Source organism: Papio anubis, chromosome 17 (assembly GCF_008728515.1).
Source record: "Papio anubis isolate 15944 chromosome 17, Panubis1.0, whole genome shotgun sequence".
Lineage (NCBI taxonomy): Eukaryota > Metazoa > Chordata > Mammalia > Primates > Cercopithecidae > Papio > Papio anubis.
The window spans coordinates 37,696,269-37,708,374 of NC_044992.1; the positions used below are offsets into that span (position 1 = coordinate 37,696,269).

Sequence of the window (12,106 nt, forward strand, 5' to 3'; positions counted from 1 at the left end):
ATTTTCTGGCCACAAGAATCTGCTGACTAGGCGCACTGCTAGAAAAGAGTCTTGTTACTTACGTTATCATATGTGTGGCTTGAGGTGAGGTTTTGGCTGATCCTTTGGGAAAACCTAGGATAGTGTGATAACACAGAATGATTACCCTACAGTGAGAACACAAATGCAAAAAGTAAGATCATTTTCCTAGTCTAAAAACAAAACCTAAAATGTACCTTCAGACTGCATAAAGTGTCATTTTGTAATAACTATTTATAAAACAATTGGTTTTTCAGTGCACATCAGGTTTTGATGCCATGGGCAGTGGGAGCCCTGAGACTGTGGAGTATGCACACAACACTAAGAACAGAGCCTTTAGTCTTTCCATCAGAGTAGCTACCACCCCATCGTTTCCTAAAGGATGAGAAGTAGTATAGAACACAGGTTAAGAAGAAAGCTGTGAGGGTTCCAGTCCAGGATAAAGCGGAGCAAACGTACTGCACCCTGTCTCTCCACTGAATGTCACTTAAAAGTGGACAGAATGCATAGAGCAACTCTTTGAGGACTCTGAATAACAGGAGCAGCCTCATTGGGAAAGAAGACCAGAATTCAAGTATCACTAAACTGTTGGTGAATTTACTGTTTTCTGTCCCTTTGTATTTCCTGACCAAATGCGATGCAGCCTGAACTCTAGGCATCAATGAGAAAGACAGAACTCTAGGAGAAGCCTTCTCATTCTCAAGGAGCAGGAAAGGGAAAATAATCCTAAGACTCAGAATGTGGAAATCTCTTGTCCCTTTTTTTGTCCTCTTCTCTCTGTTCTCTCACACCCCAAACCACAGGCAACCCCAAAGTGGCTGTAGCGACAGCAGAGGCAATGGGACCTGTAGGAAATTGAAACAGTAAGAAGAATCTTCTTCAATAGGAGCTGTGATACCCACAGCTTTTTTCCTTTCTCTCCTGCCGTTTAGTCACAGACATAAGCATAGTCAAAGAAATGTGTGGTATCATAGGCTAACTAAAGCTCCAGCTTTATGACTGGAGAAACAAAAACGGGAGTCCCAGGAAACTAGAAAGTACCAGATAAATCACGATGATGGAGGACTCAGGAAAACAACCCCATGAAGTTGTTTATGAAATACTGAGCTCACCCCCCGGATCCCACCGCAGTCACGATGCCAAAAATGGTGAGAAGTGAGCAAACAACCTGCCATCTGGACCTTAGATTGACCACAGGATGGAACATACATGAGACATATTTGAATGGCACTGCAAAGGCTTTGAAAATGTAGCTGACATTGGAGCCACCCCCCACAGAAGAAGGGTAAAATTGTGGTATGAATCTAACCAGGTTGTTTACATACTAAAATCAAAATATCAATATTCTTGATATGATTTAAATTAAGACCAAGAGTCTCCTAATAAGACATTAAAAATGCCCAAGATAGAATCCAAAATTATGAGGCATATGAAGAACCATGAAAATTTCAGCTTGCACGAGAAGACAATAACAGATATCGATGCCAAGAGGACACAGATGTTGAAATTATCTCAGAGATATTTAAGGCAGCTATTGTACACATGCTCCAAAGAACTGCAAACGATCTTTAAAAAAAAAAAAAAAACACGGAAAAATAAAGTCACAGCAAAAACACAAGATATAAAGAACCAAAATGAAATTTCAGAACTAAAAACCCCAATAACTGAATTAAAAAAAAAAAAAACTTACAGAATGAGCTCAATAGCAAAATGGAAATGACAGAGGAAACAGTCGGTGAACTTGAACATAAATCACAAAGTATCCAATCTAAACAGAGAGAAGCAAAGAGTAAAACAGACAAACAGGACCCCAAACACCTATGAGACAATGGCACAGGTCTAAAATTTGTGTCATCAGGGTTCCAGCAGAAGAGCAGAAAGATTGCAGTTCTGAAAAAAAGACTAAAAACATCACAAGTTTGATGAAAGACATAAAGCCACAAACCACATTCAAGAAGTTCCATTAGTGGGTTAAATGGTGGCCCCCCAAAAGCTATGTCATGTCCTAATTCTCAGAATCAGAGTTTCTGGGGACCAGCAACTTTTTGACAGTCACCCAAGGGATTTTTATGCACACTGAATTATTAGATCCAGTAGGCTACAGAATAAAACAGGCAGCTATTAGCTGAAATTTGACTCTTAATGAATTTTATAGATACTTGTTGTTAATGGGCTTTTATCTGTATTATTCTTTCTCACATTACCCAACAAGATTAGCAAGACAACTCAAACAGAATCACCTACTTTAAACCACATTATTTACCAAGCAACTTCAATCTGCCTACATGTCACCATTTACTTGTATTGTATGTAGCCAAGACAAGAGGTAGCCAACCAAAGAAACTGACCTAACTCAGTATCTTCATGAGAGAGCCATTGACATTTATCGTTTCCCAACACATGAATCCTTTCTTCTCTTCTTCCCTTATATTTTGCTCTTTTTTCTTCCCAGTTTGATTCTTCTTTTTCATTTTCCTCCCTCTGCCCCTCCCCCTTTTAAATATAGAAAAGTAATTCAGTGATTGGGTACACAAGTATTTAAACAAAACACTAGGCAACTTTTTTAAAAATCTAAATCCACTGTTATAAACGCACTGCCAAAATATGTTAAGTGAAAAACAAAAGCAAAGTTCAGAACAGAGTGATAGTATGCTGCATTTTATTGAGTAATGGAGAAATTCATATTCATATTTGCCTACAGACACTATGGAAGGACAAATTAGAACCTAACAAAGTAATTATCTGGGTGGGAGTAGAGCGTGACACTAGGGAAAGGGAAAGAGGGAGGATGAAGAGGGAATGAGAACAAGAATTGTCTTATACAACTTTTTATATTGTTTTGGTATCTGAATAATGAAAATGTATTGCCTATTATCTAAAATATATACACTTAAAAGGAAAAAAGCTATTGACATTGGCATAAGGCAAATTCAACTGCTATTTATTCTATCCTGCCTCTTCTGGAACTTACATAACCACTCTTTCACTCTTTTTCATTATTTTCCTTCCTGTATCATCCTTGTTTCTTTATGTGAATAGAGGCAAATATTAATATATATTCTTATTTACAACTTTCTTACACAAATGCAATATATTACACACACACTACTTAGCACCTTTTCTTTCCTACTTAGCAATAAATATATTGGTGATTATTTTATCCCCCAGCTATATAGTAATATGTTGTACAGATGTTTAACAGTCCCCAACTGATGGATACTTGAGTTGTTTCCAATTACTTGCTATTGCCCAAAACATTGTAAAGAATAATCTCGTAAACGCCTAACTCTGTGTAAGTGTGGTAAAAATTTATACACATAAGATTACAGATTGAAAGAAATAAATGCATTTATAATTTTAATAGATATTGCCACTTGCCCCTAGAAGAGTTACATAAATTTTGTCATAGTAACTGTCTTTCCATAGCCAACAAAGTATGTTATGAAATATTGGTACTTTTGCCACCCTGAGAAGTAGAAAACGATTTCTTATTAGACTTTAATTTACATTTCTCTATAAGTAAAGTTGAACATCATTGCCTATGTTTATAGGTCATTAATATTTTTTTTTAATACTGTACTATCAGAAAACCTGATGGCTGGACGCAGTGGCTCACATCTTGTAATCCTAGCACTGTGGGAGGCCGAGGCACCTGGATCGCTTGAGCCCAGGTGTTTGAGAATAGCCTGGGCAACATGGTGAAACCTCATCTCTACTAAAAACACACAAAAATTAGTAGGGCATTGTGGCCTACGCCTCTAATTCCAGCTACTCAGGAGGTTCCAGCTACTCTATCAGGTTTTATTAGTCCAAGTTTAATACTGGACTATTAGTCCATCAGACTTGCTACTTACTGGCCATACAAACTTGGGCAAGTTCTAGTTCCTTCAATAGAGAAATGACCAAGAAGTCGCAGTCTCTTTTCGTGTATGATGGGAATAATGATAACAGGCCGGTGCAGTGGCTCACTTTAGGAGGCCAAGGCGGGAGGATCACCTGAGGCCTAGAGTTCAAGACCAGCTTGGGCAACAAAGCGAGACCGCATCTCTACAAAAAAAATTAAAAATGAGCCTAGCCCAGTATGGTGGTGCACACCTGTAGTCCCAGCTATTAAGAGGCTAAGGTGGGAGTATCCCTTGGGCCCAGGAGTTTGAGGCTGCAGTGAGTTATGATGGCACCACTGTACTCCAGCCTGAGTGACAGAGCAAGACCCTGACCTAACATCACTGACCTAAATACTTTAGTGAAGATTAGATGAAATAAACAAAACTAGCTTAACTGAGTGCCTGCCACACAGCAAGTGCTCTGTAACTGATGGGGCCATTACTTCTAATTTTGAACCTCATTGCTTTTCTGCCTCCTTTATCATTGTATTTCCCCTGTTCTTCCCCATCTCCTGTTACCACTAAAAATAACAGAAAGGGACAATTTATTGAAGGCTTACTATGTACCAAGTGCTATATTAAGAGTTTTGCATATAGCATCTCACTGAATCTTTGTAAGAATCCTAGAAAATATTCTTAGAAGAAAAATGAACATTTACAGTGGCTAAATAACTCATCTAGGTTATATGGCTAGCAGGAAGTAGTGCTGAGATTCTAATTCAGGACTGTCTGATTCTTAAGTCTCTATTTTTTGCTATTTTATCATGTTTTCTTCTTTTTTTTTTTTTTTTTTTTTTTGAGACAGGGTCTTGCTCTGTCACTCAGGCTGAAGTGCAATGGTGCAATCTGCACTGCACTGCAACTTCTACCGCCTAGATTCAAGTGATTCTCATGCATCAGCCTCCCAAGTAGTTAGAATTATAGGCATATGCCACCATGCCCAACTAATTTTTATATTTTTACTAGAGATGAGGTTTTACCGTGTTGCCCAGGCTGGTCTCAAACTCCTGGGCTCAAGTGATCCATGTGCCTTGGCCTCCCAAAGTGCTAGGATTACAGATGTAAGTCACTGCGCCCAGCCATCAGGTTTTCTTAATTGTAAGGAATCCAAATGTCATATTAGTTCTGCAGTGTTACTGACATACTTACAGAGGTATTTCTGTATTCTCCAAGGCTAGCAAGTCCATCTGTGGATGAAGACTGGGTTTTAAGTTGTTTGTTACATCAGAACTTGGAGAGCTGAAATCTAAAACACAAAATGGACTTGTTTGGCTTTAAAACATTTTGTCAGTCAGTTATTACGCTGGATTTTCTACAGTAAAAACAAAAAGAAAAAAGAAAAAAAAAAAAACCCACCAAATAAAAGAGATTAATTTAGATATTTCTGTCACCATAAAATCATGAGATTTCCTAGCTCTAAGAGAAATTAAAAAGCATCATTTATGGTAGGTAGAGAGAGAAAGAATTTCCCTGCCACGAGAAGAAGTTGTTGTAAGGGTAAGAAATATTATTGTATTGGATTTTCTAAAATCCTAAGCTGATACAGAATGGAAAGGATTTTATATCTTGTTCTGCCCAGCACAAAAGTAAAAAGTTATAGTACATACTGAGCTCTACCTTCACCTCAAGCTCCAGTCCATAATTTTTTTTTTTTTTTGAGATGGAGTTTCACTTTGTCACCCAGACTGGAGTTCAGTGGCACGATCTCGGCTCACCACAACCTCCACCTCCTGGGTTCAAGTGATTCTTCTGCCTCAGCCTCCTGAGTAGCTGGAATTATAGGTGCCCACCACCACTCCCGGCTAATTTTTGTATTTTTAGTAAAGCGGGGGGGTTTGCCATGTTGGCCAGGCTGGTCTCAAACTCCTGACCTCAGGTGATCCACCTGACTCGGCCTCCCAAAATACTGGGATTACAGGTGTGAACCACCATGCCTGGCCTCCAGGCCATAATCTTAAGTGAGATACCCCAAAGGGAATAATTACTTTCCCCTCTGAAAATTCTCTATTAAAAACTCAGGAAAACTCTCCAATGTAACTGACTCTACACATCCCACTAGCCTACATAAACAAGTAGCCAACATTTTAGAACTGGGTAGAGATCTAAGAAAACCACAAATTCAGTGATACTGAGTGTTTTTACTCTGGAAACAGCAGATGACATAGGAGAAAAACAAACTGCTTTTAGTTTGGCAAAACTGGATTTCCGCATTTTTCATCATCCTTATTTTGTAATTTACCAAACCCTTGTTGGGAATAAGGACAGCAGAAGATAACAAGTTAGGTAAGATAGGTAACTCTTTTATAAATGTTTATAAAATGCATTGTAGCAGAGCTTACATCACAACTTGGAGAGCTGTAACAAAGCTTACAATGCATTTTATAAACATTAGTTTGTTAATCTTGACAACCACCCTTTAAGGCAATCATTGTTCCCATTTTATAAAGTGAGAGTCTTAAAGGTTAGGTGGCTGAGAGGTGCAGAACTGGCATTTCAACTTGGACTTTTCTGACTTTAAAGCCTGTGTTTTTCCTTCTTCATTTCACAACCACTTGGTTCATACCTTGTAATTTCTAAATTTCTCCGCTTGCATCAGAGATACTCCCTTACCTGATGCTGAGGTGTAGCAGAAGAGCCCAATGATAATAGTGTGTAGGTTCAGAGTAGACTTTAAGTATTGGCCATTGGGCTGAAAAGCCTCTACAAAGCAGGCCAGGTGAATTCCATGAAATTCTAAGTGAGTAGGATGAGTTTCAAGGACCTCCTCCCCCAGACACATCCCATTGCTATACCGGGTTTGACTCAACCATTTGTCAGGAAGTAATCACATCTCCTAACATAGTGCTCTGACATTCAAACTGTCTTCAGTCCTTCTTAGGTGGTATTTAATCATGTAATTAAGGAGAACTGTTTCACATCAAGCTCTTCTGCTGGTCTGAAAAGACCTGAGTGTTTATTTACTTAAGTCTGAAAGTTGATTATTCATGGTGTTGAGTTCTCCCAGAGTGTCCCTAGGCATCCGGGGACTGGGACTTAGGTCGAGGAGATCTTGAGATGGGGCAGAAGGCTCACTGGTAGTCTGAAAACAAAGCAAAAAAAAAAAAAAAGAAAAAAGTGTCATGTAGTTTATCATAGCTTTCTCCCCATACATTCTCCTTTGTTGAGGGGAGGATCCTATTTGGATGCATTTTAAGGAAGAATTCTCCATTCAACCAATGGGCAACATTAGTATGAATCCCATCTTAACCACCTATATAGGTTCCTGCTTCTTACTAATAACTTAATAACATTAACTTTACATTACATGACATTAACAGTTTAACATTAACGTTAACTTAATAACATTAAGTTATTAAGGCAAGTAATCTATACCATTAAAACCACTCCAAATTATCAATGCATATCTCCCTCTTTTTAAGACTTGTTTTAGGTAAACCTTGCTTCTTACTGTAATTGGCAAAATGTTCAATTGTTTATTTTATAACGTTTCTAATCACTTACACTGGTGGCTTCCTTCTGGTTATTTTGCTCCAAAATCCTTTGTTGGTTTCTAGTAAACCTGTTTAAATGATCAAAATGCATGTGTTTTAAAAAGTATATGAAAATGCTATAAAAATCTAACAATTATTAATACACAAATATTTAGGAATAAAGACAATCAGCCTCATCCTCACACAATTATCAGTAAAAAACTTTTAATAACTTTTTTCCAGCTTACAGAGTATTCATACCCTCAGAGAAAACTGTGAGAAAATAGAAAAGTATTAAAAAAAATCTCATCACCCAGAAATTGTTAAATCTATTAACATTATTCCAGTATTTCATCTATAAGTGCATCTATTTTTAAACTTAGTTAAAATTATACTTTACATAATTCTGTATCCTAATTTGATTATGCTGTGAGAATTTTTCTAGCTGAAATACAATTTTTAATGGCTATAATATTTTACCTTATGAATCTATCACACCTTTAACCACTCTTACTATTAGCAATTATTTGTTTTCTATTTTGCCATTATAAGTAATTTTCCAAAATATTCAAATATATTTAAAGTATTTTCACTATTTCACTGTGTATTTTTATAAGATACTTAATACATACCAAAAAATTGACCTTCTACAACTCTGATTTAATTTTACATTGTTTGTCCACTGAGAGTAAAGAAGTATAAACGTAAAAGACTAGAGAAGCTGAAGGCAGAAATCCAAGGTTCAAGTGTCAGTGTTAGTACCTTGTAGCTACATGACTAAGGAGATGACTTCCTGAACCTTGGTCCCCCAGCTGCTAAGAGGGAATAACATTTGAACTATTTCCTCAGAAAGTTATTTTCAGGGGCAAAACTAGATAGTACAGGTGGATGAATGTGGAAATGCTTTGCAAACTGAGATTTGCTTTAGAAACATACAGTATCACTGTTAAGACAATTTGACTTCATGATCCTAAACACTTTAAAGTGTAAGTTTATACTCAATTGGGCCTCTGAGCCCAAGCCTACAGGTATACATCCAGATAGCCTGAAGCAACTGAAGAATCACAAAAGAAGTGAAAATGGCCAGTTCCTGCCTTAACTGATGACATTACCTTGTAAGCTTCCCTCTCCTGGCTCAGAAGCTCCCCCACTGAGTATCTTGTGACCCCTGCCCCTGCCCTCCAGAGAACAACCCCCTTTGTAATTTTTCACTACTACCCAAATCCTATAAAACTGCCCCACCCCTAACTCCCTTTGCTGACTCCTTTTTCTGACTCAGCCTGCCTGCACCCAGGTGAAATAAACAGCTCTATTGCTCACACAAAGCCTGTTTGGTGGTCTCTTCACAAGGATGCGCGTGACAGAATCTGCGCACACAGTTTAACGATTTTTCAAAAACATGTGCTTTTAAATTCCACCTAGTTAAGCCGGGAACTGTGGCTCATGCCTGTAATCCCAGCACTTTGGGAGGCCGAGACAGGTGGATCACTTGAGGTCAGGAGTTTGAGACCAGCCTGGGCAACATGGTGAAACCCCATCTTGACTAAAAATACAAAAATGAGCTGGGCGTGGTGGTCTGTAATTCCAGCTACCAGGGAGGCTGAGACAGAAGAATCGCTTGAACCTGGGAAGCGGAGGTTGCAGTGAGCCGAGATCATGCCACTGCACTCCAGCCTGGGCAGTAAAGCAAGAGTCCATCTAAAAAAAAAAAAATCCATCTAGTTATAACATTAGCTTCTTGTGTTCTAGTCAGTTATGTGCTGGGTATGAACAACTTTCCTAGATCAAGCCCTGAGTGACAAATTTCAGTTTCTTTATTTGCATAACTATTCCCTGGATGTAATGAGCAGATACTTCGGGGGATGTTGGAATAGGGTGAATGTATTTTGCAAGTGGATGGATATGAATCTTTAGGGGCCAGAGCATGGGCTGTGATAGGTAGAGTAACGCCCACCCTCACAAAGGTACCCACATCCTAGTCAACACAATCAGTGAATATGTTAGGTTACATGGCAAGGGGAAATTAAAGGTTGAAAAAAGAATGAAGTTTGCTACTGTTAAAGGAAATCTCCGGACCCCAAAATCACTAAGCCAAAAGGAAAAGTCAAGCTGGGAACTGCCTCAGGCAAATTTTATTCCTAACTAATATAGCTACAAAGATAAAAAGCTACCTACCTCTCTCACAATTTGCCCAAGAGAAAACTCCTTGTGAGCCTCAAGATCTTTACCCTAAAACAGTTCTGTTGAATCTCACCTTGGCAATATAAACTGATAGCTTATCTTCACAAGTACAGGACAAAGGACAGAACTGACTGAGTCCTCTGCCCTACTGCTTATGTAGAAATGCAGATTCACCGAGCCAGACTAAGGTATGAGTGACTATTCCTCTAGCCCCTTCTCACATGTAAATTGTGTATTCTGTGAAAGGTTTATCAAAGATTCAAAAGAATGCAACCATTTGTCGCTTTGTAATTTTTTGGTAGAGATGGGGTTTCGCCATGTTGCCCAGGTTGGTCTCAAACTTCCTGAGCTCAAGCAATCCGCCCACCTCAGCCTCCCAGGGTGCTGGGATTACAGGTGTGCACCACCGTTCTTGGTCCATAGCTACTGGCTTTATTTTATGGATTCTCTTAATTCACTAAAGATAAGTGGGAAGAAAAACTTAGTCAATAAATTTAAAGGTTAAATGGGACACTGGTGCAGAGGAAGAGAAGAAATTACTATTGAATGGACGTCAATGTGCTAGCACTCTACTAGGTGTTTTCATATATATTATCTCATTTAATCCTCAAAAAAGCCCAACCCTCTAAAAAGGTATTATTATCCTATTTAATACATCAAAAAAAAATAAGAAAGAAAAAAACTTAAATCTTAGAAAAGTTATGCAACTAATCCAAAATCATCAGCTAGATTTGAATCCAGGCCTGTTCAGCTCTTTCCCTTATGTCAGACTGGTCTCATTCTTTATCAGCTGATTAGAAATACAGTCATTGTGCAAGTAGAGATTCCCAGTAATTCTCAACAGAAACAGTGCCCCTAACATGCCCTTAACATGCCCTTTTTTTTATTATTTCTCTTAGAGGTGGGATTTCACTCCATCACACAGGCTGGAGTGCAGTGGTGCGATCATAGCTCACCACAGCCTCAAATTCCTGGTCTCAAGCTATCCTCCCACCTCAGCCTCTCCAGTAGCTAGGCTATAAGCACCTACTAGAACCACCACACCCAGCTAATTTATTTATTTTTCATTTATTTATTTGAGGCAGAGTCTCACTCTGTTGCCAAAGCTGGAGTGCAGTGGTGTGATCTTGGCTCACCGCAACCTCCACCTCCCCTTCAAGTGATTCTCCAGTGTCAGCCTCCTGAGCAGCTGGGATTACAGGCATGCACCACCATGCCCAGCTAATTTTTTTGTATTTTTAGTAGAGATGGGGTTTCACTATGTTGGTTAGGCTGGTTTCGAACTCCTGACCTCAAATGATTTGCCCGCCTTGGTCTCCCAAAGGGCTAGGATTACAGGCGTGAGCCACCGCGCCTGGCCTTATTTTTTATTTTTTGTAGAGACAGGGTCTTACTATGTTGTCAGGGCTGGTCTGGAATTCCTGGGCTCAAGTGATCCTCCTGCCTCGGCCTCCAAAAATGCTGGGATTATAGGTGGGAGCCACCATGCTGGGCTGAAATGTCACTTTAACTAGGAGAAAGACCTCTGGCATTTACTGAGTAGGAGCTGCACAAGAGAAAACTGTCCCACCCCACATGCCAATACCTTTCCTATTGAGAATGGAGGATCTAGAAAGAGGGGTTCCTTGTAGGCACTCTGATAAGAATGCTGAGTAATTGGTGGTGAAAGTAGAAATGGAAGAGGGGTAAAGAGGGTACATGATTTGCTCACCTCTCATATCCAAGGATGGCATTATTCAAATCCTCGTTCACCTGAATTAGCTCAACAGTTACATCTTCATTCTCCACCACCACAAGCAGGTCCATGATCCTCTCCTGCATCTCCCGACCTGTTTTATAGAGTTTCTGTCAAAGAAAGGAGAGAGATTTCTTCTTCCACACCTGAAACATTCTATAAAGACATATGACTCACCAATCTGTGCATACCTACAGTCACCTCCACCCTTAAGTCGCCTGTGGGGCACTACCTAAGTACTTAACTATAAACAGCTTATCCTTCCTATTGGAAGGCAGTGAGTCATAAACTGATTATATTTTCCTTTAAAAATCAAAATAAGTGTCATAAGAATAATATGGTACATTGAAAATAATGCTGGACTAAAATCCAGAAGTGCTGTATGGGAATTCTAAATGTAGTGCTTATTAGCTGTGCCATGTTGGGGAAGAAAAAAATAAATTAAATAAACACGTTTTTAAAATCTCAGTTTTCTCATTGATAAATGAAAATTATACCCCTTGCCACATCTACCTCAAGGGTTGACATAAAAATCAAATGAGATGTGTGTAATGAGGAACTCTATAACTATAAAGCATAAACATAAAATGTTATTGCATTATTAGTGGTAGTAGAAGTAGTAAAAATACATTTACAGTGGCATTATTTTATTTCCTGTTATGTTGTACTTAAACATTTAAAGTTTATAGTTATATCGCATTTTGAGGCAAACTAAAACAGGATTAACAAACAAATCATGAATACCCTTATTTGGACTACCTAGAAATACTGCATTAAACCATGACTCCACCTCCCAAACCCATTTTTTTTTTTTTTCC

The 12,106-nt window shown here is 38.7% G+C and overlaps 1 protein-coding gene across 7 annotated transcripts in view; it reads right to left on the minus strand.

Moving 5' to 3' along the window:
• The window catches only part of TOM1L1 (target of myb1 like 1 membrane trafficking protein), a 134,160-nt gene that overhangs the window by 15,061 nt on the left and 106,993 nt on the right, over nucleotides 1-12,106 (minus strand). For 6 of the 7 annotated variants that reach the window (XM_009190291.3, XM_009190297.4, XM_009190296.3 and 3 more), the window contains 5 exons: nucleotides 11,265-11,398; nucleotides 7,404-7,461; nucleotides 6,864-6,981; nucleotides 5,052-5,148; nucleotides 63-114 (listed from right to left, as the gene is read on the minus strand). In XM_009190291.3, the coding sequence (XP_009188555.1) occupies nucleotides 63-114; nucleotides 5,052-5,148; nucleotides 6,864-6,981; nucleotides 7,404-7,461; nucleotides 11,265-11,398 (459 nt within the window). The remainder of the gene's footprint in view (nucleotides 1-62; nucleotides 115-5,051; nucleotides 5,149-6,863; nucleotides 6,982-7,403; nucleotides 7,462-11,264; nucleotides 11,399-12,106) is intronic. The other variant, XR_004179426.1, reaches the window with a different exon arrangement.